Here is a 26627-nt window from a genome sequence, read left to right on the forward strand (position 1 = left end):
GCAATGGAGGCGGGAAACGTTGTTGCACGAAGGATTTATGTCTATGTGTGTGTGTGTGTGTAGGGGGAGGTTGGGGTTTTCACGGATTGCGTTTCTCGTGCGCAGCAGTCCCGGGAGGCTCGCTCTGGCTCCCCACCTTGCTGTGGGCACAGAAAGGCCCGGGCGCGGCTCGGGCCGGGCCACGTTACGCAAGGCGGCCGCGCTGCAGCGCTGCGCTCCGCACGACACGGCGGGTGACRCTCCGGCGGGGCCGCCCGGATGCAGCCGGACGCGCTCCCGGCGCCCCCCGCTCCGCGCGGAGCGCACGAGCTCCCGCCCCGCCCCGCGGGATGCCGAAAAAGGCCGTTTCTGGGCCCCGCGTTCAAACGGGGCGGCCGTTACGCGGCGGTTGGGGCGGCGCCCCCGCGCCATGGCGGAGCTGCTCCCCCTCCCCACCAGGCGGCGCGGGGGCTGCGCGCGGCGGGCGCCGCCCGGCCACTCGCCATTGGCTGCGGCGGCGGGAGGGCGCCGCCCCGGCCGCCGGCGATTGGGCGGCGGCGGGGCCGCGGTTCCCGGATGCGGGCGCGCTCGGCGGTTATAAAGCGCCGGCGGAAGGCGGGAGCGGGCGCAGTTTGAATCGCGGCGCGCCGGGGCAGGTCGCCGTTGTCGCGCGGGCTCGGTGCGTGCGGGGCGCTCCTCTTGTCCGTCTCCGCCACGCGCCGCGGAGCCGTCTGCCATGGTGAGGAGCGGCGGGGGGCGGCGGGGGGCGGCGCGGGGCGCTGCGGCGGCCGCCGTGTGCGGAGCGGGAGCGCGGGCGGCGGCAGGTACGGGGGGGGCGGCGGGCGGCGTTGTACCGAGCGGCGGGAGGCGGGGAGGGGGGGTCGCACGCGCGGTGGCGCCGCCGGGGAGAGGGAGTGGCCGCGGCGCATGCGCGCGGCGCGGCCCGTGCCGCTAGGTGTAGCGGGCAGCGCGCAGGCGCCCGGGCGCAGCGCGGCGGGGGGGAGGAGGGCGGGGAGCGCATGCGCGGGAGGGCGGGGTGCGAGGGGAGCGAGCCGCGTCTCCCTGCTCCAGGCTGGAGGCAAAGCCGGGAAGGACTCCGGGAAGACCAAGACCAAGGCCGTGTCCCGCTCCCAGCGCGCCGGCCTGCAGGTGAGCGCACTGCGGTCGTGTGTGCCCGCGCCCGGCCAGGGCCTTCTGCCTCATCCTGTGGTGAYGGCGTCTTCCTCCTCTCCTGGTGTCCAGTTCCCTGTAGGGCGCATCCACAGGCACCTCAAGTCTCGGACCACCAGCCACGGGCGCGTGGGAGCCACGGCTGCCGTGTACAGTGCTGCCATCCTGGAGTACTTGACAGCAGAGGTAAAGATGCTGCGCGGGCCCGGGCGAGCTGGACGGGCTGATCACCATACAATTGTAGCCACAGCCTGATACACCTTGTTGGTGTGAACTGGGCTGTGACTCTTCGTGTGCCAAAACACAAACCCCTTTAAAAGACATATTGCTTGCTGTCCTCATGTCACTGCTCACCTGGCTTAGAGGAAAGAGCTAAAGCCGCRTGACGGGTCTCTTGACTTGCAGAACTCAGTCTAAAAACGTTCTTGTCTTCAGGTTCTTGAGCTGGCAGGAAATGCATCCAAAGACTTGAAGGTGAAGCGTATCACTCCCCGTCACCTGCAGCTTGCAATTAGAGGAGATGAAGAATTGGACTCTCTCATTAAGGCAACAATTGCTGGTGGTGGTATGTAACTTGCTTTCTAGCTTTAAGTGGAAAGCAGCTCAATTAGTTTTAAGGGTTGCTTAATAATTGTATTTGAAGTGCCAAGTTTAGCAAAATCACTGATAAGTAACATTATTTTAACTCTTGGTATTGCTCTTTCCTAGGTGTAATACCACATATCCACAAATCTCTCATTGGAAAGAAAGGACAACAGAAAACTGTCTAAAGGATACCAGGATTCCGTGTTATCTCAGGACTCTTAAGTACTTAATTGTCCCGTGTTGGTGATTCCGGTGGACTGTATCTGTGAAACACAATTTTGCCTTTTTGTAACTTTGAGAAGCTAAAGCTCACTGAGCTTTCTAACAAACCAAATTTCTGCATTGAAGTCTTAACCGTATTTAAGTGTTACCATGGCTTCAAAGAAGCTATTGTATTTGTAGTGGGTTTTGATTGAGCTGACTGTTTTTAGATCGGTTTGATTAAGTAAAGGAAGTGTTTGGTTTTGTACAGACTTTTCATCCACTAGAGTGGAAATATTCAATAAATGTTATATCAATACCGATTGTCTCATGTACAGTGACTGAAAAACATTTGGTCCCAGTTGTGCAGCTCTGAAGAAGTGCAGTTCCTGGAGGACACGACTGCGATGGCTCTCGGAGCTGTGAGGTGCTGCAGGTATTGGTATTGTAAAGTGGAAATGTAGCCTTGCAGCGCTGCACCACATAGTAGYAGAGTGACAGGGAGCGTTTTTCTCCCACCAGGTTAAAGCACGTTCTTAATAACGGAGCCTTGTAGAGGCTTATGTTAGAATGAGCTTTAGGAAGGCATGTTTAAGGGCAGATTTACCTGGTATTCATAGTCTCCAAGGTGAGCTGGAGGCTGCACTCTAGAACCTGTGTATGTCTGCACTTCTGCAGCCGTTCTGCTGAKGAAAGGCCATAGATGAGTCCATAAACAATATGAGGGATGCGCTGCATCCTTCTCCGCTGGTATCCATCGGTCTTTCTGAGGTGGCTGGGTGCTTGGCTAGCAAGGCCAACTCTGGGCTGATTCTGCCACAAGCCGAGGGAAAACCTGGGGTAAAAGTAACTACGTCAGCTTGCTGATCTTACAGGAYATTAGAGGAACTTTACATTATTCTTAAGACTTAGTGATGAGGTGAGAAACTGTGCCACTTCCAACTTTTGAATTGTAAGTTTGTTATAGGCTCTCCCTCAGCTCCTGGATACTCTATCCGCAGCAGCCTGGGTGACGTCCTGGACTGGCTTCTTTTAGCTTGTTCCCTCAGGCTGCTGTTGAAAATAACAGTATCCTCACGAGATGARGATGAGGGTGCAGCAGCGTCGGCTCTTGGCTGAGGCTGAGGGTCCTGCACCCATGGCGCCCGGGCTCTGTCAGAAGGAGGGGGGACGGGCAGCTTGGTGCTTCCTGCCCTTTTCCCAGCTCTTCCCTGGTGGATGCGGAGGCTCCCTCCTGGTGGGAGGCGGATGGGCCCTGCCGAGCTGCGCTCCCGGCCGCAGCGCTGGGCTCGCGGTGCCGGCCCGGCCCGCCCATCCCGAGGGGCCGCGGCGCCTCCCGGCTCCGCTCCGCGCCGGGGGCCGCCCAGTACTTTTCCAGCGGGGGAAGCGGCGGGCGGCGCATGCGCGGCGGCGCCCCGGAAGCGGCAGCGGCAGGAGCAGCAGCAGGAGCAGGAGGAGCGRGCCGGGCTGCCGGAGCCGGGGCCGCGGGCACGGCCGCTTCGCGCCGCTTCGGGGCGGCGGGATGAGCGCGGCGGCGTGACGGGGAGCCCGAGCCCGAGCCCGCCCTGCTTCGCTGCGCGCCTCCCTGCCCGCCTCCGCTCTGGCTTCGGGCCCCTTCTCTCTGCGCTGCGGCGGGCGGAGGCGGCGCAAGGAGAAGCCCATGGAGGGGAACCGGGACGAGGCGGAGAAGTGCATCGGCATCGCGCGGGAGGCGCTCGAGGCCGGCAACCGCGACCGCGCCCTGCGCTTCCTCGGCAAGGCCCAGAAGCTCTACCCCACCGAGACGGCCCGAGGTGACCGAGCCCGGGCCCGCCGGCCCCCCCTGCCTTCCTCACCCCCCGCGCCCCTGTTAGCGGCCTCCCCGCGGCCGTTAACGTTCGGCGCGGCCGTTAGAACGGGCGGCCGTTAACGTTCGGCGGCCCAGGGGGCCCGGGAGTCGCCTTGAAAAGGGCCCGGTAAAAACGCCCCGGGGAGGCTCAGTTGCCTCCTCCCCCCGTTCCTGTTTCTTTTCCACTTTATTACTGTTGTTATTTTTTTATTTCGGCCATCGGTTTAATCGGAGTGAGGGGCAGCGAGCCTGGCGCTGCCTCGCAGCCCAGGCCTCAGGGCGAGAGGCGCCCGGGGCTGCCCCGTGTCTCGCTGTGGAAGAGCCCTGCAGCGCGGGCGGCAGCTGAAATTCCAGCCCGGGCTTTGCGTTATCAATTATTTGTGGTGGGTTTTTTGGAAGGGGGGAGGGAGGCAAGGAGGAGGTTGGTTTATTTTGCCTTTTTGTTGTACAGTAGCTCAAGAATCAAGCACAAGTTTAGCTGTGGTAGAGGGCAGAAAGAATGGGCCTGGTTGCTCCCTGTGTCGTAAATGGCTCTCTAGGCAGCTGTTTGATAAAATTTAAAAAAATAACAAACAAAATGTGTTTTGAAGTGACTGACAGGAGCAGTGGCAAGGCTCAGATTCTGAGGTCCGTGGCGCTGTTGCGGCTCTTGGAGTCTTTTGGTTGCGCTTTGTCAAAATTCAAGTCCRTATCGTGAATGCAACAACTTGTTGCATTCCTCTGGTTCTCCCTTAAGTTGCCTGTATCCTTGGAGGGATTCAGGAAAGGCTTCCGCACTCTGGACTGCCTTGAGGGCTTTGCTGTAGCATGGAGTAGAGCACAGAATACTTAGGATAAACATTTCACCCAAARTCAAGTTCAAAAAGAGATGAATTCTGAGGCCTGTCTTCTCATTTAGTGTGAGGCACATGTTCAGGAAATGATTTCTATCCTCTTTAATATCTTGGCTATTTTTTATATAAAATCAATATGCTAAGGATATGCTTTATCAGTCCCCATTTATTTTAAGAGTAAATAGTTTTGGAGGGGTTACTTTTTTTTCTACAAGAAAGGTAAATCAACAGCAAAGAAGGTAGTTGTTGCTGCTTTGTTTGGAGCAAGAAGGTGGCGCTTTTAATACTCCTGTCACATCACATACCTCTCAAAACCAGACAAAAAATTGTCTTCTTCCCCTCAGTTTTTATGGCTGAAGAAGATGACCTGCATGAGAACACGTTCGGCWCCTTGGAAGCTGTGTTGGTCAAGAGGCAGGAAGCCTGAGACTTGCAGTTGGGCCTCTTCCATTCAAGGGGCTGAAATGGCTTTGCCTGCTCCACACAGCTTATGGTGGCCTTATGCCTCCAATTTGAGAGTTACAATAGTTCTCACATGTCTACATCTGTTTTATAGCTTGAGAGTTTGGGTTTTTTTTCCTTTTAAGTAGGACTGCTACTACATAACCAGCATTGTGAAGTGTTCAGTGCAAGAAATAGATGGCTAATTAGGCTATTGTCTCTAGGACACTTGTTTTATTCACTGTGGAAATGAGCAAAGTGTGTCACAAAGGAGGTACAGATCTGGTGAAGAGAGGGATGGCCCTGCGGTCACGGTAGTCTGGGGAATTGTGTAGTGATACTAAATGCGTCGCAGAATTTCTCCATGATGTTAAATAAGCCACTTGACTCTGTTTTCCCTGTTTAGTGGCTACTAATTGTTTGTACCTCATTTTTCAGGTGTTCAGCTTGAAACAAGGGCCTGACTTACGGAACTGGTGGGCAGTTAGAGCTCCATCTGAAGCTAATGACAGTTGCAGATGCCCTAATACCACTGAAAAATCAGGCCTTAGGCTTGATTTGAACTAGGTACTTAGAAATTAGGGTACTCTGTAGACTTTTTATATTTCTGTGCTTGGCTTTTCAAGCTGTGGAGGTTGATGGTTCTTCTTCGACTTATTCTCTTGCCTCACACAATAGCAACAACTCAGTTATTTCGTTTACTTATTTTGAAGTTTGTGAGCCCCCTTGTAAGTATAGTTGGCTGCAAGGACACAGAATGACTTGTTTTCAGGACAGCACCTGAAAGATGGGCAATAAGTTAGAATCAGAATTTTACCCTGACTAAGAAAAAGCGAAATTACTGCTTTCTAATTTCATTGTCACCTTCTTCATAAGTCCAGTGTGGATCAACACTGCAGAACATTAATTCATCAGAATTCACTGTAATTCATCAGAATTCATTGCCTCAATTAAAAGCTGTGTCAGAGTGCATACCCAAGAGGAAGGAGGGAACAGGTAAGGTTTTGTAAGTTCCCTTAATCCTAGCACAAATTCTTACTTTACAATCATAATATGTTGGTTTCATGCGGAGACAGGACAATATGGTGCAACCCCACTTGTCACTGTGTSTGCTTATTTTCTCTTTGGGATATGTATTCAAAGATAGTTCTTACCCGTTTTTCTCTGGAGTCAGGGATTGTCCGTGAGGTATGTTCACCGTCATTTTGGGAACATTTGCTCACCATTTCACAAAAGAGATTCCGTCTGTGATAACAGTGCCAAGAATCATAGTGCTGGCTGGGAATCAGCTCATCTCCAGCAAGCATAAAAAAGATACAGGAGGAGAGAAGAAGAAAGGAGGACTAAAGAAAGAAGTGGAGGGAGAAAAATTATTGCAGGGTTTAGGATGAAAAAAGGCAGAGCAGGTTACAAGTGTTAAAGGCTGTGATGAGAGAGAGTAGCAGAGCACCCCTGAGGCTGCTGGTCCCCGAAAATAGCCCAGAGGTGCAGAAATTGGCCTGGCAGTCACTGTATGCGCCTGGTTGCTGTGTCCTTGCCCACATTTGCATTTAAACTGCACTCAGCGCAGGGTCAGTCCCTGCTGAAATAGAGTTTTGCTAAAACGAGGCTCCAGCCTGAAATACGCTGACTGCAGCAGGGCTATTTTGAGGTGTAGTGGTGTGAAACATGAGGGCAGTGTTTATTCAGTGATATTTAGCAAATAACTTGGTAGTAGYGGTTCGTGTGTTGACCGTCGTCCCTTGCTGGAAAATCATTCTGCAGTTCATCTGTTGCATCAAAATACTAAGCTAGAGCATGGTTTTTGGTGGTTATCTGTCTTGCAACTGAATGGAAACTAATTGCTTGTCAGGCAGTGATCTATAAGAATGGATATAAAGTTAACAAAGAACAAAGTTCCTTTCCAAGCGTAAGTGCCATTTTTGGAGAGGAAGGCAGAAGCTGACAGTAAAGTTTGCACTTGGTAGGTTTTGGTATGTACAACTCTGTTTTTCAGTGCCATTTATGATTTCTTCCATGATTTGAGTTGCTGGATTGAAAAGCAAACATTATTTTTCAAAAGTAAGCTTACTTTTTGGGGGTGGTGTGTTAGTATGATTCTGCATTTATCAGTTCTAACATCTMTATTTCACAATCATATCCCATTTTAAAACACTTGCATGCACACTGGAAGTTGTCTTTAACACACTGTTAGCAGCACCATTCCAAAAGCTGGATTTRCCACCAGAAGTTCAGCGAAGTCTTGCTTCTGAATGCGTGAACTGAATCTCTTATTAGAGCAATACGGTGCCCGCAGGCCCTTTGTCTGGCCTTCCTTTTAAGCCCGGAGCAATAGCATTTTGCATACTCTGTGCCCCGCAGGCTTAAGAAGCTCGCACTTCTCTGACATTTTCCACACGGAGCTGGCTTGGTCTTCACAGGAGCGCAGCTCCGCTGTGGCCTGGGACGTCTGAGAAGGATGACTAGGAAGCGATGGCGTTGGAAGCGCTGCGCAGGCACGCGCGTCCTTGAACAGGCTTAGCTCTAAACAGTGCTCTAAATAGGTACTGGGGTTAAAGACACAAGCTAGTGTCTGTGCCGGGGTTTCTGCCATTGTTGCTGCTAGTGGTTTGAAGGCAGTGGCGCTGGGATGGGGAGGTTCTGCAGAAATTCCGATAAAAACTCTGGTTTTGCAAAACTGTTGATTGTTAATGGATGGTGAGTTACAGTCATGTGTCCAGTGCAGTTCCAAATAAAGATAAATTTACTGTAGATGAAAGGGCACAAAAATAGAAGACAAAATATTGTTTTCTCATTTAATGGGAGCAATCTTGGACCAGAAATGCTCTTTTTAAAGACTCTGCCTCTCCAAATCTGTGTTCTTGGTTAGTTCTCAGCCTGTAGACAAAGTCATCTTGTTGGCATGTTATTTCAAGTGCTGAAGTGAATGAGTGAATGAATGAATGAAGCAGTACCACAAGAGCTAGTATTAGAAGAACCTAATAAATGTGTTTGGGTTATCTTCTTCAGTTATAGTCTGTAATGGGATTAGAGCTGTCCTGTTCTCAAGACCTTTCTTTCATTTGCTGTGAGAAGCTCCTCTCAGTGTGCCCCTGGGCATTTCGGTATTAGCCTGTGGCTTCTTTGTGCCGCGCAGTGGAAAAGGCTGATGTGGTCACCGCGAGGAGCCGGCGCGCAGGCCGGCAGCCTGGCCTGCTCGAGCTGGGCACAGCTCTTAGTCTGCAGCCTTCAGACTGCTCTGGCCAGCGGGCAGTAAAACTTGAGCAAGTACTGGGGGCTGAAAAGCACATCTGAAGAAAGTGKTTCTCTTCCTTAAATAAAGCTCCTCCTCCTTTTCTTTCCTATGGTGTCTGAGACACAGGCTGTATAGCAGTTAAGAGCTCAGTTTGCTGCTGCAATAATACTCTGTTGTTGGAGGAGAAATTGTTCGTTCGATTTGGGAGGAAGTCCTTCATACTCCTTCTCCTGGAAGAAAATGCATTTTTTCTTTAACAATGAATCTACAACATTATTTCACAATGAATGTATTTTTAGTTTAATAATGACCTTTTTAGTGAAGATAGTAACCCTTAGCTGTTTATGAAACAGAYTTGCCATGTATAATTTGCCATCTTGGCCTGAAGGACTTCTTTTTAGTAAGGRTAAAGAATATATTTAATAGTTGATGTTTTACCTACGTAATGCTTCTTGTGCTGTCCCTCAGGTTAAAGTGATTCCAGGGGTACAGTTCAAGGGATTGATAAGCCAGACACCTCAAAATACAGACTTGTATCCAGAAACCAAAAGGCAAGTTCATGTCTGATAGTCTATTGAAATAGACACGTTTGAGATGTGCTGGATGGTGGAAGGAAAGAGGATTTAAAAGTGTAACAGAAGTATGCCAGTTTTAAGATTCAGGACGCAAGAGCTCAGTGTAGTTGGCTGGTGCTGACTTATCCGTGGCATTTAACAGTCATTTGAATTTCAGCCGTTTTCTCCAGACGGGACAGAGAGCATCCGTCCATGGCCAGTGACAGCTCACGTTACAAACGGCCGTGTTCTGTAGCAGCTAAAGTGTGCTGCTTTAAAGAAAGCCCTGTTAGGGTGCATCACAGTACGCCCGCCCGACAAAACTGAAGTTGTGCCTGCATCTCTCAGGTTCTCCTCACCCTAATCATGACTGTGTCCTCAGTGCTTTTCTGATATACAGGTATACCTGGACTGCTACCCAGCTAAGGATGGAGTCGGTTGTGACATGAGTGAAGTGGAATTCCTTGTTGGACTCGGGGATCGAGCCCATGTCTTAAGCCAGGCCCACACATTAGGGTACTGCCTTTGGGTTGTTTAGCAGCAAGAATAGCAGTGTCATAATTGCCTCTTATCTGGAATCAGGGATTGCCAGTGTTGCCATAACRTCTACTCCTGTTCTGCAGGCAAGGTGGGACTGAAGTGCTGCCTATTTTCTCTTTCCTCCGGGCTTGTGCACGCTGTCAATTCTATTGCAAGGACGATTACTCTTTTTTTCCCCTCCTCTCACTGTGTTATAAAGATGAATGAATCTGCTGCCAGGACCAGCCCGCGCAATCCTGGGAGATACCGGGACTGGGTATCTGTTTGGAATAACTTTAGTGTATTAGATTAGTTCCCCTTTCTGTTTAGAGTTGCTTATTCAGATGTCAGCCGTGTCTCTCAAAACACCCAGAAATGAAGGAATGGGACATATTCTCTTAARTTACCTTGGCAGAGATGGAGCGGAGTCCCCTCACTAGTTTTGACGTGTTTTCCCATTACTTTGCCATGAGAAGCAGTTGCTAGCCTGGCTTCAGAATCCCCCTGTGTAAGACAGGGGGATTCAGCAGGTGATCAGTGTGGTACTCCAGTTAAAGTTCCTTGAAAGCTCCTGACTTTAGCAGTAATGCCTATAATGATGCCATTGTGTACTGTTCTTTTGTAGTCTTGTTGGAAGCTATTATGAAGAATGGAAGTGCTGCTGGGGGAGGCGCCTACTGCCGAAAACCAGGCAGCAGCAACGAGCAGAGCAAGCCCCATGGCACCAAGGAGGGCCGCGCGTCGGCTGCCGGTGAAGGTGGGAAAGGCTACACCAAGGACCAAATGGAGGACGTGTACAGGTAGGGCCTGCCTTAAGTATGTCACTCTTTCTCATTCCGTGTATTGTGTACTTGTGCTTCCAGATATAGGATTTACGGAACCATTGGAAAAAACAGCAGCAGGATATGCTGTCACTTTGTGCAAGAAAGATTATAATACTGATCTATACATAAAGAAACCTTGGTAGTTTAAAAGAAAATATTGAAAATTGTTATTAAGTAGTTCTCATGATCAATGAAATGAGTAATGAAAATTCTTTAGTAAAACTTGCAGGACAGYGTTTCTATTCTGAAATATTTTCATRTGGAAATAYTTAMRTTTATGGTGGGATTGAAATCTGAGATTAGAAGTATGAGAAGAAAAAAATCTCACAAAGTGTATTTGCAAGTTGATGTTGATAAACAAACTGTTCTTAAGCCAGTATTACAATAATTTCATTCTAGAAGTACATGTGTCTGAGAGGCACTGAATCATATAGTGTAAACTGCATCATAAACTTTGGACCTTGCATAGCGTGGCAGCATCAAGATGGGGCAACAGAGGGAAAGTTGACTCTGAGTTAAGCAAAGATCCTTTTAAATAATCTCTCTGCTTAATTATTGTTGCCCTTAGTCTTAATTTAATGTTACTCTAAAACCTGAACAAACATGTAAATTTTCAGTTTGAAACAGCAACTGTTAAAGCAAAAGGTATGTGTGTTTTTGTGTATGTGTGACAAAATGCCTGTAAAGAATTAATCTAAGCCTCCTTTTATAAAGGTTTTCAAGACATATAACRTGTAACCCGTTCTCAAAAAGCTGTTGCAGGTCATTCTGAGCTGTGGTTTGCTTTACCATCAAAGTCCCTGTGAGCTCTGTGAGAAAGAGTGGGTAGTTTTGGGGTTTTTTTGGGTTTGTTTGTTTGGTTTTTTTTTGTTTGCTTGTTTTTAATCAAGAAAGCAATGCACTTATCTTGGCTTAAATGACATTGTAGAGCCAGCCTTATTTTCCCCAGGAAAAAAGGTGTTCATGGTCTTACTTCCCTGAAAGGATTTCCTAGATAAGAGGTAAAATTCATCTATTGCAGGGAGATCAGAACCAGAGTTCGAGATATTCAAGAAACCGCATACTGTGAAAAATATTGATCCAGTATTGTTTTGAGTTCCCATTTCAGCAGTCCTTGCCTTGAACATCAGATTTGGATTTTTTTTAAACCTTCTCARATGTTTGTAAATAAGCAGTTCTAATAGTTTACAGAATAACCCATGTTTATTYGTATTTTATTTACCACTTAGAAAATCGTCTCTTAAACAATGACTTGTTCTTAGCTTCAGTGATGCTATTATCCTTTAGAACTGCAATTTGTAAACCTTTGGGGAGAGATTGACTTTTGGTTGAGAAGCACAGGAATTAAGAGAGCGAGTCCCAAGTTTTTGCTGGAAGTCTGRCCAAGTTTGTGGTGGTGTTGATCAGTGACATCAATGCACTGCTTGGGAAATCTGGGATTGAGAAGGAAAAACGTGTGCCTTGCTGTGGAGAACAGGGTTAAATACCACTAGGTGAAACTCAAAGGAGCTGTGCAGGTAGAACTGAACACTTGCAGTGATGATCAGTGAGGGGAAGTTCATATCGAAGCCGCAGTGAGAATGAGATTTTTTTTATTGGGGCCTGACATCTGCTATTGCTCTACTCAGACCCAGACTTTTCCAATTAAATGAAGCACTCCCCTTTGGGGAAGAGTGCTCTTTGGAGAGTCAAGCTTGTCACCACCACACGCTGCTACCACACCAAACTGAAGGGTTTTCAGGCCTTCGAACCAGCTAAAGAAATGCTGTATGAAAAGAGGCGATGTTACATAGGGCTTTATGCCTTATTAACTTGAAGAAAATAGACAGTAAGGTAGCAGATTCCCAATTTATAATAAATTCTCAGTCTTAGCATTAATTTGATTTTGTCCAAGTGAATTGCTTTGCATGGTTATGGCTTGAAATTTGGCTGTTTTGGCTCTCTGTGACTTGGAGCACTGACTTGAGCACTGGAGTTGTCCAGCTATCTGGAATTTGCTTGTGACAACAGATGAAGCCGCCGAATGAAGATGCAGTTGGATCAGCCTTACTGATCGACTAAACCATTCATTTCCATCGGTGTTCTCCAGCGATGTGCTGTGAGCACAAACAGGCACCTCAGGGCAGCTTTTTATATTTCCTGCATACACGAGGGACTCCCATCTCCAGCCAGCTCCCGTAACACTGCACGGAGCGTTGCACGAGCTGGCAAACAAGGTGCTCGACAGGGAGGAGCCGTGTGTGCAATACCTTTCCACGGACTGCAGAAGTGCCGCGTCACGCTCCTGCTCCTCAAAAAGTGGGGCAGAGAAATGTGCTCGCTGCTCCCGTGCAGCTCTTGGAAACGCGAGGTGGTCCCAAGCCTTTCATTACTTCTGAACTGGAATGTTTTGAAAATACCATATGTAGTACGCGCCTTTTCCTCTTACTGACGGTTTTCGTCTTATCAGTGGGGCTGTATCCCATAGCTTGAGGACTTTACGTGTCCTCTGTTTCAGAGATAACAGGAAGAGGATAGAAAAAATGCGTGGGGAGCCATGGTAGAGTTACTTGCTTCGAGAGCTGACACCTTAGGAGCTTTGAATCCTGTCCGAACTATGCCAGCTTCAGATAAGTGCAGACATCACCTGCATGCCAAGAAGAAAAAGAGAAGGAAAAAAAAAAGGGAGCGGGAACTTCGGTTCGGTTTCTGTGGTCTTTAGAGGAATTCCTTTTGTGATTTATATAGGTTACTGCATTTGCTGCTGAGGTAGAGAAATGAAGCATCCCTTCAAGAARTAATATATATATTTTTTTCCTTTTAGTTCAATTAAAACAGCTGAAGAATAAGTATTGAACGGGATTATAGTTCTCAAAGAGTTCCTACCTCCTTTCAAGAAATTGTAAGCATAGTATCTGCCTTGTCATACTGAGTGTACAGACCCTTTGGGAAGTTTTTGAGGTCRAATTTTAAAGTTCCATTAAAAAAAATCAGTGCCTGCTTTCTGTTAATCTTATTTCTCTTTATGCTGTGAAGCATGTATTATCTGTCAGCTAGATAATTCTAAAAAGCAGTTTGAGAAATATAGATAGCTTGTTCACTTTATACTGACTCCCTTTAATTGATCTTAAAAATGATATAATGCCCCTTTTTGCTAAAGAAACCTTAGCATAAATTCCATGTTACCTGTTTGACATCAGGAAAATACCCTCCCTAATGAGCAGCGTGCTAGGGTTGGATTGCTGGCTTGTGAAAGCTCTACTGGAGTACTGCTCGTTCTGCCCCGTTAGGGCTCTCCTGGGAGCCTAAGAGTGAAATTCTATGGTGGTTGGATTCTTGAATTGGAACCAGAACAAACTACTGGTCATGACTTATGTAGGAGTCTTGCAAGGCAGGATTAAATTTCATCCAGTAGCGGCTAGAATAATCAGCAACTTCATTTGAATTCACAAAGTAAACCAAAAAATTGCTTTGGCACATTTTTTTTTTTTTAACTGCACAGAATTGCAGTTGTGTGTGGCAGGCTTTTTTCAGGCTTGCCATCGAGACTTGCAAAATCAGCAGTGAGGTGCATCATTACTTGGTTATCAAGGGGTCAGAAAGATAATTAACTGACCATAGAATAATAAGAGCAATCAACATATTCTAAAATGGAAAAAAAAAAAAAAAACCCAAAGCTCAGAAATCAGGGCATGCTGTTAATTAGACTGCTGGAACTGCTATGAATTGTTGAAATATCCAGTTGAATTATTGAGAAAATCAAGTCAGAAATCTCAGTAGGGGGGCCTGTCATGGATAAGTGGCAAAGGAAACTGGGGGACTTTGTCAGAAAGATCCTGCCTTCTTGCCGTTTTTCTTTTCTAGTTAAAGWGAAAAGCCTAAACAGATATGGAGAGAAGCATAATAGTATTTAATACAGATATTCTGTGTAATACACACAGCAATACACCCACAAGTGTTATAATACAGCCGAGGCATTTCAAAAAGTGGGTTTGCTGGGACTAGGTCGATTTCTTCCACACACCATGGCCCTTCTCTCCAATCTAGAGCATCCTTTAAAGATCACACTGATGTTACCCAAATTGTGCCTGGCCCACAGCCAGTTCAGCTGCAAGATGCCATTTGCACCAGATCCTTTGGAATCATCTGAAACTTGGGCCTGCACACAAGTTGCTCTGCAGTTTGCYCTGTTCTTTCTGCTCAGCTCTGGATTAGGAGTCATCACAGTTTCCTTTGGTTTAATGCTTCGTCGCAAGCACTTGCTGCTGCTGCTGCTTGGGTCACGTTATGATCAGCGGCTCCCGTAGGAGCTTGTGAACGTTGGGGCCCAACTATGTGTGACTTCTGGGCCATCCCTGTATGTTTATAGGCAGAGGTTTTGAAAGGCCTTTCGAAAGACAGAGTTGTACTCAAAATCATGTGCTTGTGGATCTTTGTGGGTATTTGATACAGAAATGAAAACGTATCTGCTGGGTTGGGTTAATCTGATAAAACGTGTTGSTGCTGACATCTGAATTGTAGATCCAGAAGTAAAACAAGAAGCACCAAGCAACAGGATCACATTGTTTTATAGTCAGAGAAAAAAGAGAGGTCATATCCCCAGAATTTCTACAGGAGAGAGGAGACATTTCTTGACATGAAGGGTTTACTCTGCCTCCTGCCATCAGGGCACAGAGGGAGGCTTGACCTCAGGCAGAGCTGGCTGCTGCTGCRGTTGGGAGGTGGAGGTTGCTGAGTCCTGAGGGGAGCCTCTATCAACAGAGTGGTGGGTGTTCCCAAAATAATATCTGAYTCCTGGAGAATAGAGGTGTCAAGCTGCATCAAGGCAAGTGATGGCCTGTGTGCGCCCGCCGTGTGCCCTCCTAGAAGAGGCAGCCACCGTGTTAGGCAGGGGGAGGCCGACGAGGTCCTGGCAGGGGGGTGACAGTGCAGCAGCCACTGGGGCGGGCCCGGGGGTGTTGGGGAAAACTGGCCCTGGCAGCCCTCGTGTGCATGAAGTGAGGGCCGCGTTATCTAGCACAGCTTGTCCTGCTGGTACCTTGACTTACCAGCTTGAATTCATTTTGCAGTAAGGTTTTGTCTCTCTCAGGGGTGTAACAAAAACACTGATAATTTGACCTATCTTCCCCACAACAAAGCAGCTGATGCAGAGCTCCCCCGGACTTCACCAAGGTGGAAAGAACTAAGTCATTACTCTGTTCTTACTACCCTGAACTATGCTCAGGAAAGGGAGCTCCTGACAAAAGCCTCTAAATGCTTCTTCTCTTTAGGATGCTTTCCTGACAATAGTTGGCACTAACTAGATGCCAGAAGGTTGCGGCCCAGATGTGTTCTGCCTTGAAGTGGGAAGGACCAAGTTCACTGTAGAGAACTCCAGTCTTYGTATAGCTTTTGTCCTCTGTGTATCTAGGCAGGCAGTTGATGTGCTTTAGCTTGAGAGCTTGATATACTGAATCTGAAGTTTTGCTAACCTGCACAAAACTGCTTTGTGTGTGGGCAAAGTGAAGCAAGTCCTGTGCAGGTGCGTGCTCGAAGCTCCTGTTTGCTGCTGGAGACCACGTGAGGCTGAAGAGGGAAGAGAGGTACTTAGCTCCTGTAGGTTCTGTGCAGGGGAAAAGGAGGGCGGTGTAATGACCTGGAAGATCAGGTACAGGCTGGTGGTGGGTGGGCAGTGCTGCCGTGTGCCCRTCCGGACAAGAACAGGGAAGAGGGAATTAGGAGAGAAGTAAGGGGTGGCAGCTGCAACCCCAGGAAGGCTTCATCGGCAACGAGTGACTTTTTAGCCCAATGTTTTTACATCTTGATGATTAGCAGGTCTGGTTCTGAAGGTGATTTTATACAAGATGTGCTTGAAATATGAAATCATGACTTCCTGCGAATGAAGGTTGTTGCATTAGAGAGTTTGTTGTTTGCCTCTGGCCTTAAGTAAGTTGTAGTGTCCAAAGGTGGTGGGTACTCTGGTAGGTGGCCACCATTCCTGCGTTTCACACGATGGTGGCCCACCCTGGGTTAGTGGCTAGGAGTAAGAGGAAACTTCACAGCAGGTTTCTGAAGAACAAGTTTGAGGGTTTTTTTGTATTTTTCTTCTCTCTGAATCTTTGAGTACTATGAACCCGCTGTGTTCTATGAACCATTCTGTACTGTGAACCAAATTAGTTCTGCAAAGAACTAAACTTCCATGGTTTTTGTCAAGCTTTATTTTTTTTAATTTTTTTTCTATACCTGGAGAAAAAGTTGAGGATACGGTGACTCATTTAAAAAAAAAAAAAAAAAGCATTTTAAAGTAGACTTTTAATGCTAGTAGAATAATAAGTGCCAAATAGTGATGAATCACTACCTTATTTTATATGAACCTAGGTTCTGCAAGGTATGGTTGAAAATAAGTAATACATATACAGAATTACTGAAGAGAAGAAATGATCAGATCAGATGCTGAGACAGAAATTTCTTGAAATAAAAGCCTGCTCTGATAGTGTTACACTTGCATATTAAGCTATCTGTTGTGGATATAACTGTGGATATAATCCTTGTCTTGAGGCTAAAGATGAAGGGATGTGTGTATGCTTCCAAAATTTTAGCCCGTCAGAAGGATTTACAAATAAAAATTTCCAGTAGCCAGAGGATATTTTAGTGTATGTTCTTTCTTTTTCAGTCTCTCCTGATGATGAATRCAGTGTGTTCTTTTTTTAGTTGGCTCTATTGTCCTCCTAATGGGAGCTTGTTAAACATTGCTTCAGTGTCATGAGCTGTGCAGCTGCCGGCGTGCGTTCAGGTCAGTGCCCTGGGCAGCATCACACGGAGACTGCCCTAAGAAGCTGGTGTTACTTGGACACAAGGGGGTCCCTCAAATAAAACCCGATCGCTCTGTGATCCCTGAGCGACCACGCAAGAGAGGGWGGTTGTCCCTCTGCGCTGCCCTAAGCACAGTCGGCCGTTCAGCCTTCATGGACCCGCCACATGCTCCTTACCCCCTTCCTTTCCACTCGGCTGCTCCATGTACAGTCTGTGTAACACTAATCCCATGCTTACACTTATTAGGAGGCCCAGGCACTTGAGAGATTGCTGGAACAATGGTATCAGATTGAAGAAGCTCACATTAACCTTTTGGAATATTTCTGGGTGCAGCTTCAGTTGCTTACTTGCACTTTGTCTTTTCTTGGTATTCACTAGATGCCAATGCATATGATTTCTGCAGTGCGACTCTGTGATTCAGCRTTGTTTTTTCCTATGTTTCTGAACTCTTTCCCAGGTGTTTTGGTTTAACTCTAAGATGTGTTTATTGGTTTGGTCAGTTCTTGCTGCCTACGTGGAAGTAGTGGCCTCTCTGGCCCCTCTATGTGTTGTTTTTTTCTTCTGGGTATTGTAACGTAATATAATTCCCATATTTCTGGGGGAGACTGTCTCTAGGAGGAATGTTTCAGAGTTTCTAGACCACTTGTCGAGCACTTGAACTGAGTATATAATTGCTGGAGCTGTTATTGTTTCTTCAGGGTTTTTGCAAACACTTACCAAAAGGTTTTGTTCATTTGTTTTTGTTTTGTACCCAGGTGCATTTCTTGCAATGCAGATGTTCTTGAATGCCTTATATCCCTGCAGAGTGAATGTGTGAATGGTCTTAGTGCCTTGACTTTTGTTGGAGTGCTTGTTACCATGCACACTAAAGTGTCTTTGCTATTGACGGCTGTAACAGAGCTTTCTAACTGCTTGCTTTGCAAAGTAAATTTGAAATCTTAGTTTTGTGTAGTATTAGCAGTTCATGTAAGTGAGAATGAATAATTGCAAACTGAAACCTTTTCTCACAACTGCAGTGATTCTACAATATGAATGAAATTAAAATAAATATCTAGTAATTTGAGAACAATAGTTAATGTACTTAATATTTAGTGTATTACAAAATTTCTCTTATTTCTAAAGTGAATTTATTTGTATATTTTATATTGAAAGTTAGCAATCAGTACAGTGTACTGTATTACCTCTTCTGCAGCTTTGCTCCTACATGTTACATCTTTTTGGTTACAATATTTTATTTCATTTTCTTTTGTAGTATAAAGAAATGTAAAAATTACTATGAAGTCCTTGGCGTGTCAAAGGATGCTGGTGAGGAGGACATAAAGAAGGCTTATCGAAAGCTTGCTTTGAAATTCCACCCAGACAAAAACCATGCACCTGAAGCAACAGAAGCTTTTAAAAGTAAAATATCATCTTTTTTTAAACTTTATGATCAAACTATGGCAGAATAAAAGGAATTCATCTGCATTGATGGGTTGTCTTTTTATAAAATTGACAAGGTAGTGTTTTGTAACTACTATTAAACTCACCTTTTTTGGTTCTAAATTAGATGTGAAGTCTTACAGTACATAGACAGAAAACTTAGCAGAGGAATCTTGCTGACTAAAAATAACTGCAATAAAAGTAGCATTTTTCTTATATTTAAATTATTGTCTTTTTTCATCGATGATTAAATTTATGAACAATTTAATTTATCACTTCAGTCTAGCTTTTAAAGGTATCTGAGTTGTTAACATCCTGCCTGAGTAAAAGCAGTTTCATAATAGTATCTGAAATTAAAAAAAATTCTTTAAGGGATAGCCAGAGTTAAAGAGAATTGAGTTTGGTCTGAGGCAAGGGCATCTATTCAGATCTGGAGGTTAGGTAGTGCTGCTCATCTGTTGTATTGAGCAATCTTCCTTTAGGTTATTTCCAGACTTGCAAAATATATGCAAACAAAATCATGTTTAATCTCTTTAAATCTTTTTTATCAACTTGATCAAAAATCTTTCAAGCATTTGAGGAGTCTTTCTGATTTTCTTCTGTATTTAAAGAAAGCTGTTCTTTAATGAGATCTGTTTTGAATTGCTATCAACTAATCAAACACAGGCAAACAAACAGTTTAATTGTGGACCATAMTGGAACTGTATGGTTTCCTTATTTCATTTGCTATCACCAGAATAAGGTGTCTMTAAATTCTTAATTGTTGGGGGAAAAAAAAAAAAAACTAGACTTCTAGTAATATTTTTGTCCTTGTGCTGAGTAGCAGTACCCAAATATATCAGTATTTGGTATTATTAGTGTATAACCTGCTCCCCATTTAACTTACCAAACTTGATTTCTTTGGGTTTCTTTTCCCCACAACTACTAATGATAACTTCTAAGGTCAACTGAAAATCACATAGCAAAGACTCCATTAACATTTTTCAATTGGAAAGTGCTGAAAAGTCAAGCTGTGCAGAGCTGTAGTCTTATTTGTTGGTGATGAGTTGTAGTGCTGCAGCTTTCACCATCTTGTGATGCCTGACGGGTTTTGGGGCCTGGAAAAATGCAATTCCTGTGACTTGTGTGGATTGGCTGCAAAAGAGAAGCTTTTTGTCGGAGAGACAAGGAGTGGGGGAAGAAAGAAAAGCCGAAAGAGTCTAGTGAAGATAAGGTTGAGGGGGAATTATTTACTGAGTGTCAGTGGAAAATTTCCTTAAGTCTCAAAGAGCTTAATCAAAGAGCAAACCACTTTTGACTCTCATACAGTCAGCAGAACTCGTGGTCTGTTCACACTGATTCTTTCCTTGTTCATCTATACAAGTTTTCTTCTTGCTGCTTTCATAAATCAGATTAATGCCGTGTTATCACAAACTAATTAATGTACTGGGGCAAGCATCCAGGCCAGGCATTCCAGATGTTAAGGTTATTTCAAAAAATTTAGGAACATGTAATTTGGCATGTGATCAGGAACGTTCCTGTCGCACACAGTTTCTATTCTTCATATTACAGCATGCAAGCATTGGTTATTCGTATTCTCTAAAATGCTAAGCAGCATATGTGAAAATACATTCAAACAGTTAGAGACAATCGTGGTGATGTGTTGCAAGCTACCGCTCACTAATAATAATAATAATAAAAAAAAGACTATAATAATTTCTACCCTGGGCTGCAGTTACCCCCATTTCTGAATGTTCATTGTAATGCTTTATTCTTTTCTGTTTATTGCAGCAATACTGCAAGGAGGAACAAAACTGTGCCTAGTTCACCAGAATAAAAAGCTTTTGGATGGTGTTGGTGGGAAACTTGGTGGAAACTATGCTGCTATAAGTAGAGATGTTTCAGGGCTTAGTTGTACTATGGTTGATTTGTAGCAAAAAGGACATCCATCTCTGCCTGTTGTTGACTTGGAAATTGCAGTTTTTGTGCTGAAATAGCTCTTATCTTTMATTTATGGGAGCTGTCTCCTATTCCTTGCTCAGAAATTGGAAATGCGTATGCTGTGCTRAGTAATCCAGAGAAGCGGAAACAGTACGACCTCACAGGCAGCGAGGAGCAGGCTTGCAGCCACCCCAGCAACGGCAGGTTCAGCTTCCACAGAGGCTGCGAGGCAGATATTACTCCGGAAGATCTATTCAACATGTTTTTTGGAGGGGCATTTCCGACAGGTATTTGTCAACATCACCTTTCTCATCAGTATTCGGTGGTGTTGACCAGAGAGGCATTAAATGCGCCATTCCAAAACAATAAAATTACTCCAGAATATGTGTCCCCATCTCTTCAGTTTATTATCAGAGTTTATTTTTCTCTGAAATATTGCTAGATTCCAGTAACGTGAATTCCCTTCTTTGGAGTTATCCTTACAGTATATGAAATAAGTTGATTGTTTATAGAGCTTTAAATATTTATTTCAAAAGGCTGAAATTGCAGCATATCTTTAAGTTGAATTAAGCATCACCAGTTGAATTAAGCATCACCATGCAATAATGTTAACCACTCTATGTTGTTGCCCCTATATTGGCTCCTAGATTTTTTCCCTTTGTTACATTATACATGTTTTAAATACGTTTTTCTTTTTCCCCTTAGGTAGTGTACATTCATTTTCTAATGGTCGTGCTGGCTACAGTCATCCCAACCAGCACCGTCAGAGCGGGCATGAAAGGGAAGAAGAAAGGGGTGATGTATGTTGAAGTGCCATTGACTTCAAATTGTGAAATTTGCTGGTAGTTGTTCTCAGTGATGTGACTGTGAGGGAGCTCTGTGCTGCAGAGCAGAGCTTAGGCTTGCCAGCTGCATGCTTTAAACYTTGGGCAGGTGGTAGTCTTAGGGGGTTGATATAAAAACACATGCAATTTTTAAGAAGAAAATAGTGCATTTTTGCAAGTTTGAATGTCGCTAACAAGCTGTGACCCACTGTGTCAGTAATCCTGCACAGTAATCCTCGTCTGCATTAAGAGTTGAGTTGAGGCAGGGCTTGTGTTTTAAGTTCAATAGCCACTCCTAGGTACGAGTTATATGCAATCCTATGTAATTATAACCTCTGTCTAGATGAGACCAAATAATGGGAGTCCTGTATAACTGGATGAAGTCATTTATTTGGTAATTGTTTGTGTGTTAACCCATGAGCTCTTGTAGCTCAGCACATTGTGAATATTGTGCATGTATTAGAAAGCTCAGGTAGTATCACAGATATGRTACTAGCTGAATACTATCTGATCATATGATATTATCTGTGCATTATAGAACACGAGCACAGAATATGTGCAAACCTGCAGCTTTGCAGGTTACAGCAGTGCTTGTAGTCACAGTTTTCTTAGCAGCTTTGGGTGCTTAAGCATAAAGTAACAGTTAGGATTAAGTCTGTTTGTTTCTCTTCTGTTCTTTAGGGAGGCTTCTCGATGTTCATTCAGCTGATGCCTATTATCGTATTGATCCTTGTTTCCTTACTGAGCCAGTTGATGGTATCTAACCCTCCCTACGCTTTATATCCAAGACCGTAAGTAACGCTGAGTTACTGTTAGCTTGGAGCAGGGTAAGGTGTCGTGATCTCTTGCCCCTGGGAGCCTTTTAGGGAGTTCTGCATTGGTCAGACTGTGATTTTTTTCACAGCAAGGCAAAGAAGAAAAAGCACAGATGAAGCAGAAATGGAGGGAAACAAAACTTGCAAGGTAGATACTGAGAACACACTGTGGGAATGTCRTGGAGAAGGAGGTTAGCAGTAACTGGCGCTTACAAGAGCCTGCTAATGTGAGGCAGGGAGTCCATAAAAAATAGCATGTCACAAAAACGCCTACATCTCAGGCACGTTTAATCCAATCCTGAACCCTGTTAAGGCTCATTTCTCTTTTGAACTAGAGAAATACTAGAGGAATTGTCTGTTCCTTAATTCATTCTAGATGATAAGATAGTTTCTCTGCTGCCTCACAGACTATTCTGATAGTGAAACCATCTGTTTTATGCAGAAGGGTGTATAAGTCTCTTTTCCTCGAGAAAAATAAAAGGTGTATTGAAGTGTTAAGCTTTCAAAGAGCTAACAGTCTGCTTGCCCCACTGGCCATTACTGTTTTAAAGATTCTCTGACCCGTAGAGCTCACAGCTCCACAACAGAAGGGCTTCTTTCTCCTTTCTTGTTTCTTGGTGTTTTCTAGTTCTGGATTGTGATGTTGTTTCCTTATGCAACTAAGCTGTTATGATGCTTACAAACACCTTTCTGCCAAATTTTTGCACACAATCCTGGATTTCTAATGTGCAGAAGGCAGCATCTCACTAAAGCTGATTTTTTGGGATTAGCAGTGAAAATGGCAGTTTATTGTCCATGTAAAGTTGTAATTTCTAATAAAATATACAGCCATTCATATCATTACTTGTGTTGAAATAGCAAAATCRGTGACATGCTGTTGTTCGTCTTTAATAATAATTTTTTTTTAAAGTGTGTATGCTGTTAGCAATAAATAAATAGATAAAAATCTACTGTCTCTCCTTATCTCTCCTGCAGAAGTACAGGACAGACCATTAAAATGCAGACAGAGAACTTGGGTGTTATTTATTACGTCAACAAGGACTTTAGAAATGAATATAAAGGAGTGTCGATACAGAAAGTGGAGAAGAGTGTGGAAGAGGATTATGTGTCCAACATCCGTAATAACTGTTGGAAGGAGAGGCAACAAAGTAAGTTTGCTGTTATGTGTAATTATATAAAAGCTATTATGTGTAATTATATAAAAGCATGTATTATTAAAAAAAAAAAAAAAAAAAAAGGAAGAAGAAGAAAGAAGGAAAATTGTGTTAGGCTGAGTCACGTGACCCTATTGTGAATATACCTGAATGAAAAAGCAAGTGTGAAGTTTCCTAGTGTTTCTCACTTCTCAGATTGTCACAGCTAGGATCACTTAATTTCTCTTTTACTCAATGACCAAATAACCATCTGCAAATAATCCACATTTTTAACATGTTCTATTGTCTGTGGCCATTTCTCAGAAAATTAATGATTTATAGTGGAAAAGAAAGAAAAAACTGCTAAGGAAAGKGTAAAAGCTGAGAACTCCGATTTCTTCCACATAATTTTATCATGGCAGTATTTCATTTTTTGTTGTGTATCCGTTGCAGTTGTGTACCTTTCTTATAAGCCAGCCCTATACATTATATACTGTATATATTATGTATATATTGAGCATCCTTATGATACTGAATGGCATCAGAGCCTTTTGGGCTCTGTGAGAGCAGCTCACGGTGCTAACGTCAGAAACACATGCTGGTAAAATCAGTAATATCTGACAGAGGCACAGCTCATTTACGGGCTGGTATCAAACTCGTCACTGGCAAGGAGCAAACAGCCTAAATGAAGTCCTGTGATTTCAAGGATAATCTTGAAATGTTCAAATATGGCCACATTCCAAGAAACAAATACCTAATTTCTCATCTATGGGTGGCTTCTAGATAAAGGATCAATAGTCTCAAATGGAAATAAAATACTGAAGTGTAATGAAATGGCTCACAAAAATAAGAGTAGTGATTGTTATTAAAAAAATGCAAATAATGGGAAAAAAATCATGGCTGGAGAAACATCTCACACTGGTATAAAGGAGAAAAAAAAATGAGGGATGTGTCTGTCATTTTAATTGCTACTTGCAATTTATGAAGCTGTGAAAACTACCCAGATTGATTTCGAAAAAGCAGTCCCTAGTGGAGTTCCTCTGTATTTTATAGATTTAAAATGTGTTGTGTTTTAGATCTGCTTGACAGTTAAAATCTTCTTTCCAGTGTTGACTGACGTTTAAGAATGCTTTGTTAACCCATCACAAGTTGAAGAGTTGAAAAAGATTGCATAAAAGTAAAATTCTGAACCATGTCAAGCAAGTGAGAAGCTGGTGAAGGGCAGTGTCACACTGAGAGCTCTCGTAGCAAAGCCCCTCAGCTCCAGCAGTGTAAAGCAGCGTGAGCCAAGTCACAGGCCTAGCAGTCGGGGTGGTTTTGGTGCCCCGACAAGACGTTAGAGCTGTCTGTAACGTGCAGGGTCACCGAGTGTGCTGTTTAACACAAATACCTGAGAGAGAAGTAGGTTTTGTAGTTAGGGACTGTCGTGTGAAATAGGATGGTCCAGAAAGGCTGTCACCTCTTTCACTGCTCCCCAAGATGAAGAGCTGGTGAAGCCCCTGTGACAGGGCCATGCAGGGGGAAAAAGGGTGAGGTGGTTTGGACAGCCCTGAGAAAGGAATACGTCATGTCTCGAGTGTTCTGTTCCTAACCTGAAAAATCTCTTTTTTTCTTTAATTAAAGAAACAGACTTACTGCATGCAGCAAAAGTGTACCGAGACGACCGGCTCCAGAAGAAAGCGGACTCCATGACTATGGACAACTGCAAAGAACTGGAACGGCTGACCAGCCTCTACCGAGGAGGATGAACTAGGATGGCACGTGTGCATCCTTACGTGTGCTGCTGTCTCTCTCGCAGATTAAGAAGAGGTTTAGTTTCATCATGAATGCTGGAAAAGAGGGGTGGATGTAAAACTCTACTGTGTAGCTGTTTCCAGAAACCTTATGCTGAATTATAATTTAATGGCTTCTTTACCTACTGTGAAATATAGGTACTTGTTTAGATACTTTACTTCAAAGCTTCTGTGAATTCCTTCAGCAGAGAGAATAGCTCAGAAAGGATGCTATACTTGTAGAGATATAGTCATAGTGGTTCTCCTCTAACATATTTGCCATGTAAATATCTCTGGAAAGAACACTTTGTGTATATATGAGTTAAATGACTTTCTATTTAAAACCTCAGAAATCTAGTTCCATACAACATTTTGTCTCACTGATGGAATTACATCACTCCTATTCAGATGTCAAGTGTGTGGAGTTGAAACAGAATTTTTAATATTTTATCTCTAACACTATGTAAAATCTTCTAGGTTTACCAGCTTAGAGGAACTTGATATTTTTAAATATAATGACGTATATTCCTAAATATATGTTGGGGTATATTGATCTGATGTAGAGTAGCAGTTAGCTGTTGTAGTTTTTTTTTTCTGTGTGTTTCTAAGCAATGCTAAGAAAACTAAGAACTAGAGTAATCTSTTTTCAAAGTAAATATTTGCACATGCTGTACAGACCACTATAAGCATTGCTTTTGGTACCTGCAAGAGTTTACAGTAATTAGACTATAACGGACATCCACAGCTTCCTTAATTAATCTTCACTGAGAAGGAAGGAGAAAATACGCAATAGCAAATCTAGAGTTTAAAAAAAGGCAATTTAATATATTTTTTCCAGGGAGACTCACTTAATTTTCTTACTGTTTTTTATTTGAAGCTGGGTCCTAACCCTGATTCCCCATGGGCACCAGAGGCGGAGCAGGGAGACATTGCTGGGGACGAGCTATGTGCCTTTCAACGCTTTTGCCAACTGTTTAACTGCTTTGCTAGTTTGCAGGATGCTTCTGCGGGCAGAGCCGTGTCACTGTCCCAGGACAGGCGCTAAGGAAGCGGCCGGGAAGCGTTTGTGCTTCTCGGGCCCCGAGTGTCGCTGGAGCGACCCCCTGGAAATGCCCAAGTTGAGCTCTGAGAACAGCAGCTTCGTGCAGCTCCGGGGCCTGTACGTGGAGACTGACTGTAGCTACACCTGCTAATGCAAGTGAAGAGGCGTTTTGGAGCAGCTAGGTACAGTGTACCACAAGCTTATGTAGACAGTGAGCTGGAAACCTTTTAGGTCCAGTAGCTGTTGTTTCTACTTTTTAACAGTGCKGTGTAGCAGAATGCTTTCTTGTATTTGAGAATGCCAGGTGGCCCATAACAAGGGCAGTACTTTTTTTGTCAGAGAAAACAGTTGTCTTAAACAATGCAATCAGTTCATGTGGATCCAAATTCTTCTAAAATGAAAATTTAAGTACTTGACTAAACTCCTTTTGAATTCCTTCTGATCCAGACTTGTAGTTGGAGGAGAGAATCCCCTRGACTGTAGAAATACATGAAGTGGTGCTGCGCTGAGTAGCCCGCCAGTCAGTCTGCACATCTGCTTTTTATAAACTTGTGGTGTGTGGGGGTGTTTGTGTGTATATATATATATATATATACACCCACATATATATATATATAAAATATATATATATATTTATATATATATTTATATATATATAAAAACTTGTGCTATCACCAGAGGGACTGGCTGCAGGGTTTTAGTAGAGCAGCAAAAGCACCATCCAAAGTGAATGTGAAGAGCTGAGGCACAAAACAGAGCTAA

The 26627-nt window shown here is 44.4% G+C and overlaps 2 protein-coding genes across 2 annotated transcripts; both read left to right on the plus strand.

The window, feature by feature from the left end:
• Nucleotides 1–547: 547 nt before the first annotated feature.
• LOC112957297 (histone H2A.Z) lies at nt 548–2209 on the plus strand. Its single transcript, XM_026050891.1, has 5 exons — nt 548–718; nt 1051–1128; nt 1222–1335; nt 1585–1714; nt 1858–2209. Exons 1-5 carry the CDS (start codon nt 716–718, stop codon nt 1917–1919), a joined length of 387 nt encoding a protein of 128 aa, XP_025906676.1. The 5' UTR covers nt 548–715; the 3' UTR covers nt 1920–2209.
• A 1240-nt stretch (nt 2210–3449) lies between these two features.
• Nucleotides 3450–25390, plus strand: DNAJB14 (DnaJ heat shock protein family (Hsp40) member B14). The gene is made up of 8 exons (XM_026050870.1): nt 3450–3728; nt 9971–10145; nt 18193–18338; nt 20381–20566; nt 20985–21079; nt 21785–21894; nt 22894–23066; nt 24675–25390. The coding sequence occupies exons 1-8, from the start codon at nt 3596–3598 to the stop codon at nt 24797–24799; spliced, it is 1143 nt and encodes a 380-aa protein (XP_025906655.1). The 5' UTR covers nt 3450–3595; the 3' UTR covers nt 24800–25390.
• Nucleotides 25391–26627: the final 1237 nt, after the last annotated feature.

This window comes from Nothoprocta perdicaria, unplaced genomic scaffold, assembly GCF_003342845.1.
Source record: "Nothoprocta perdicaria isolate Ctin4 unplaced genomic scaffold, notPer1 scaffold_71, whole genome shotgun sequence".
Taxonomy (NCBI): domain Eukaryota; kingdom Metazoa; phylum Chordata; class Aves; order Tinamiformes; family Tinamidae; genus Nothoprocta; species Nothoprocta perdicaria.

Excerpts from the sequence above, each read along its gene's own strand:
- LOC112957297 (XM_026050891.1), top strand. Across the intron at positions 1,129-1,221 it reads CCCAGCGCGCCGGCCTGCAG|TTCCCTGTAGGGCGCATCCA; the intron begins GTGAGCGCACTG and ends CCTGGTGTCCAG. Across the intron at positions 1,336-1,584 it reads TGGAGTACTTGACAGCAGAG|GTTCTTGAGCTGGCAGGAAA; the intron begins GTAAAGATGCTG and ends TCTTGTCTTCAG.